Source organism: Corvus brachyrhynchos, unplaced genomic scaffold, assembly GCF_000691975.1.
Source record: "Corvus brachyrhynchos isolate BGI_N302 unplaced genomic scaffold, ASM69197v1 scaffold125, whole genome shotgun sequence".
Taxonomy (NCBI): Eukaryota; Metazoa; Chordata; class Aves; order Passeriformes; family Corvidae; genus Corvus; species Corvus brachyrhynchos.
Genome location: NW_008238342.1, coordinates 742,727 through 747,972, shown reverse-complemented (window position 1 = coordinate 747,972; position 5,246 = coordinate 742,727). Strand labels below are relative to the sequence as shown.

The window sequence follows — 5,246 nt, the reverse complement described above, 5'->3', positions numbered from 1 at the left end:
GGAGGGCTGGGATGCAGAGGTTAGGGATAACAGCTCTGGCTGTCACTCAGTGCCGGCGCGACACGGAGCCGCTCGTGGGCGTCAGCGGGGTTTGCAATAATTGTCTTCTCTAATTAACTGGTTATCAAACAAGAACATTTCATTACGGCACAATTACTGGCTGCTTTGCTGAGACACAGAGGTGTCAGGATTACGATCCCAACATATGCTTCTTACAGCTCTGATTTTTTGTTTTCATAATCACTAACCATTTTTGCTTCCTCCCCACCCCCCTCCCCAACCCACCCACTCACTTAATGACTAATGAATCCTCCTGCTAATGAATAAGGAAAATAAATCAGTGGGCATGGCAGGTTAGGAAGAAAAACATGCAAAATATTTTGAGGATCCTTAAATCTGATAAATTACTTCAAAATTAAAATCCCTGGGAGAAAATGGGATTTAATTAGAAAGTAACGTGGTTTTGTCAATGTTTAAATTAAAATTTTAAAGGTTATAAATGCTGTGCTAGAGCTGCCAAATCACAGAGGATTTGTGAGGAGTTTTGTTCGGATCCCACGTCAGCGTGGTGATTCCCCAGGGACAGAGAGCTCAGTGTCCTTCACGGAGCCCTGTGTGGGTGCAGGAAGCCGCCATGTGCAGGGCAGGACTGCAAAATTCCCAACAGGAGACCCTTAGGGATGGTTCTTTACAATGAGGGTGATGGCACAGGATACCCAGAGCAGCTGAGGCTGCCCCATCCCTGCAAGCGTCCAAGGCCAGGCTGGACAGGGCTTGGAGCAAGTGGGACAGTGGAAGGGGTCCCTGCCCCTGGAAGGGGTGGATCCAAATGGTCCCTTCAACCCAAACCATTCTGGGATTCGATGATTAAAACCCAGGTAATCCACCAGGAATCTTCCAGAGCTTCCAGTTCACTGGAGAAACATCAGTGAGCACAATCCCCGAGCTCACCCCATCACCCTTCTTGGCTGCCCTGCTCGTGGCCAGGCTTGAGCCAGGGCTGGCCCAAGGAGCACAGAGGCTCCTGCTTGGAGCAATCCCCTCTCCCTTCAGCGGATGAACCTGCTGGCTGCCCCTTCCCAGTCCTGCTGCACCAGACCCCACCCAGCAGCACATCCCAGTACGAGGGAGATCCACGTGCTCTAAAAGAGACCAGGACAGATGAAGAGTGCCATAAAAAAAGGGTTTAGCAGGAAAAGCAGGTGATGGGGATGAAGACAGGCACAGGTTTTATTGGTTATAAATTTATTTGCATTCAGGTTTAGGAAGCCTTGTTTACCTGCCCTCTCACTGTCCAGAAATTGCAGGTTTTGCTCCAGGCAAGTCTTGCTAATAATTAAATTTGTCTCGGCATATCTCTGAATATTTTGTTTTCCCACCATCCTGGAAAAGAAAAATGGTAAAACCACTCTTGTATTTTGCCATTATAGAGGAAAAATAATTAAATATGTTCTCCATAGATCAGCATCCAGCTGTGGCCACTCTTAAACACTGGCCTGAGATACAGGAATTCTTATTTCATTGCTGGGAGGGCATCAGGTACCACACTGAAGAGCATCCACCAGCTCTGCTGCTGAACACAATAAATTCTGTGCTGCTGTGATGGGCACAAACCTGCTCCAGTGGAAGGTGTCCCTGCCCGTGGCAGGGGGATGGCACTGGATGAGCTTTAAGGTCCCTTCCAACCCAAACTGTCTTTGATTCTATAATAAAAGATGTGGAGATTGTAGAGAAAGGTAATAGCTTTTATTAAGGGAACTGATACAGTTTGAAGAAATAGTTACTTTTCACAGGCAAGCTCTTCTTCAGGCTGACATTTTGAAAAGCAATTTTGTTCTGAATGGAGCAAATATAATATTTCCTGAATACCATAAAGCCAAAGACAAACTTAGGGAAATGCTCCATTTCAGAAAATTGCCGTCTGAGACCTCCAGTGTGTCGAGTCAAAACGTTTCATTACAGGACTCGCCGTGGTTTAGCAATGAAAATAAGGCTTTAAATCCATTTTTAATAGAATTTATCTGTACTGATTTTAAATTCACATTCGGTTCAGCTGCTGGAAGGTTGCTCTCCCTTCAGAGGTCAGTGTTGGGAGGGAGTCTGGGATGCTGCCATGACCGTGGAAATTTGCAGGGGAAATGAGCTAAATCATAAAATTGTGGAATTGTTTTGGTTGGAAAAGACCTTTAGGATCATCCTGTCCAACTGTTTGCCCTGCACTGCCAAGGCCACCATGTCCCCAAGTGCCACACCCATAGGTCTTTTAAACACCTCCAGGAATGGTGACTCCACCACTTCCCTGGGCAACCCATTCCAGGGTTGGGCAACCCTTTCCATGAAGAAACTTTTCCCAATATCCAACCTAAATCATCCTGGCGAGAGGATGTGCCCACGAACCTTCAGAGTTTCAATTGCTGGAAACTGTTGTCAGTTGTAGAGCAGAATTAAATACATGCAAATCTGTTCTAATTGAAATCAACTTTCAATGCATCACTGAGGAAGGCTTTGAGTTTCCAGCAGAGAAGAGGGTTGGTGGGTGGTTTTCCTGGGAGTTTCTGCCTTTATCCTGAAATTTTTATTCTGTTTTAAATTAATCCTCTCGCTTACCCAGTTAATCTGTGTAACCCTTCAGGGATTCACTGCTGGGGACAGGCTGGGTCACACCTTTATTTTCTTGAAGGTCTTCACCTCCATGTGGAGGACCAGGATCCAGGCAGGAAGGGGGCCAGCACTGACATGGTCAAGAGGCATCTCTCATTATGGGGAAAGATGGAAGAATAAATCCTAATTCACTCCTCCAAATCTTGTATTTTTTTTTTTTTCTTAGGGAATCAAACTTTCCTGCTTCCCTGCAAGCTCCAGCTCATCAAGTCTTTAGATGAGGTGAAAATCTCAGCTTTTATAAGATGAGAAAGCAGTTCCCAGGCTGGCCAGGCTGCAGAGTAGAGCTGGAGTTTTGAGCTCTAAAGAATTAATATTGGGAAAGCCAAAAAACCAAATGGGTAGTTAAGGAATTCTGACTGTTTCACCTGTTTTTAAGCTAGTCATCATCACAGAATCATAGAATGGATTGAGTTGGAAGGGACTTTAAAGACAGTCCTGTCATTTGAGGATTTTGGCTTTTGTTTTGCTCTTCCAAGAGCCTGGATCACTCTTTACTCTGCTTCCTGTTGGGAAGAGATTTCGCTGTGTTCACAGATGGTCTCTCTTATTAAATACCTGTCTAAACACACAGACTGCTCTGACCAGAGATGCCTCCAAAATTCCCAGCATGGTCCAATCCAGGGGCTTCATTTTCTTGGTTTGGGGTCAATTCCTCTGCAGCAGAATTTTTTCATGCACACGGCCCCACCGAAGAGGGGTCCCACTGAGCAGCTGGGGTGCAGCCAAACCTGGCAGCCCCCTGTTCCCTCTATTAATGATTGTCCATTCCTTGCTCCTTTCAGGCATACAAGAGGAAAACAGAAGCTGCCAAGAAGGAGTACCTGAAAGCCCTGGCTGCATACCGGGCCAGCCTCGTCTCCAAGGTACAGAGGGGTTACAACTCACAGGAGCCTCCAGGGAGGAGCAAATTTATCAGAAATACTGTGTAATTGTGATATCAGAACTGATGCTGGCGTTAACACCTTCCCAAGGGGCTGAAAGAGGGGCTCTGCAGCACGGTCAGGGCAGGAGCTGGGCTGTCATCTGCCCTTTAGCACCCTGTTTTTTTCTGTGGATGGGGTCAGCAGCAGGGGAGGTTTCATCAGTTTCCCTGTGTGGGGTGAAGGGGTCTCTGCTGCCTGTCCCCACTGTTCCTTGCCCGCTTTCAGGGTGTGAGTGCAGCAGAGGGGTCAGGAGGACAAGGTGACCTCAGGGACTGGTGCAGGGGAAGGTGACACCCAGTACTGGGCTCACTGGTAGCAGCATCCTGCTGCACCCTGCTCCATGAACTCGGGCTGTCCCACCTGCTCAGGAGCCCAGGTGTTGCTTCTCCTGTGCATGCTCAGCCTAGGGCAGATTTTTAGGGAGTTTTAAGGAGTAAGACCCATAACTGTGGGTTGAGGAGATGTGAGCACATGGGTGCTTAACACACCACAGCCAGGCCAAACCCAGAGAACCCATTCCAGTGCCTAACAGTGACATTTCAGGGCATTTCAGGCTCATACAGGGACTCCCAGTGCTTCAAGACCACACTGGGGAGCAGTGATGGGCCCAGTCTCTGGACATGGGTGCCCATCCCAAGGGACCTCACAGCTTGCCTTCCTCCACACCTCCAGAGAGGGGACACAGGCATTTTCTGCCTGTGAATTTGGGGTGGCTCCCGTGGAGCTCAAAATCTTCCTGGCTCAGGGGTAATGCTGCCCATGGGTAGTGAGTGGTCTCCCCTCAAATCTTCTCCTTGGTACTACACCACATCCTCAGAGCTTAATCATCACATTCAGCTGCCTTGGGATTTAATGTGATCTCCCAAATCACCCATCATCTGCAGGATCTGTGTGGTGGTGGTGAGCTGGAAAGGCTCAGAGCCCCTGTGCAGACCGGTAGCTCCCAACTTCTCAACAGAACAGCAGCAAGGACAGAAAAAGGGGTGGGAAGGATTTGTTGGGGATTTGAAACTCTTGTCAGTCCCTCTGGAAGCCTCTGAGGGTCTTGCCTTGAAAGTGCCTTGCAGCAGTGTGGGACAGGAGTTGTGGAAGGCATGGAAGTCATGGAGGCATGTGTTCTGTGGCTTCATTTTCTTCCCAGTTTCTCCAGCTACTCTTCCGCAAAACTTTGTTTTGACCAAAGCAGCACAGTGTGGTCCTGACTGCTGGGTGAGAAAGGATCAGTAGTATCACTGCAGAGCCCATCACAGGACAAAACCCTCGGTGTCCGACCCAGAAAACTTGCCCTTGTCCTTCTCTTCTTCCTGCAGAAATGAGGCCACCACTGTCCCGTGCATTATAGTTCCACACAGGGTGGGGAAAGCAGAGGGTTTGTAGACCCATTTCCCAGTTGGAAGCAGCAGGGATTTGTCACCCACCCAAAGCAGTGAGCTGCTCGTGGGCAGTTTGCCTCTGCACTGGTACATTCCCCTGGTGCTCCAGGCTCTGCCAAAGGCACGGTTGAGCTCCTGGGCTTTAGTTTTCCAGATATGGATGCTGAACCCAGCCTGTGGCCACCCCACTGGGAGTTCATGTGCTGGCAGGTGGCAGAGGAGCAGGATCCACGGGGAGCTCATCTGGACAGATGGGTATCTCAGGATGCATATCCATGTTTCCTCT

At 48.7% G+C, this 5,246-nt stretch overlaps 1 protein-coding gene across 1 annotated transcript in view; it reads left to right on the top strand.

Annotated features, from left to right (window-relative positions):
- Positions 1–5,246, top strand: part of TOX2 (TOX high mobility group box family member 2) — a 151,289-nt gene that overhangs the window by 137,259 nt on the left and 8,784 nt on the right. The window contains exons 6-7 of the mRNA XM_017735132.1: positions 3,447–3,567; positions 5,183–5,246. The exon at positions 5,183–5,246 is cut by the window's right edge and continues 328 nt beyond it. Of these exons, the coding sequence (XP_017590621.1) occupies positions 3,447–3,567; positions 5,183–5,246 (185 nt within the window). The remainder of the gene's footprint in view (positions 1–3,446; positions 3,568–5,182) is intronic.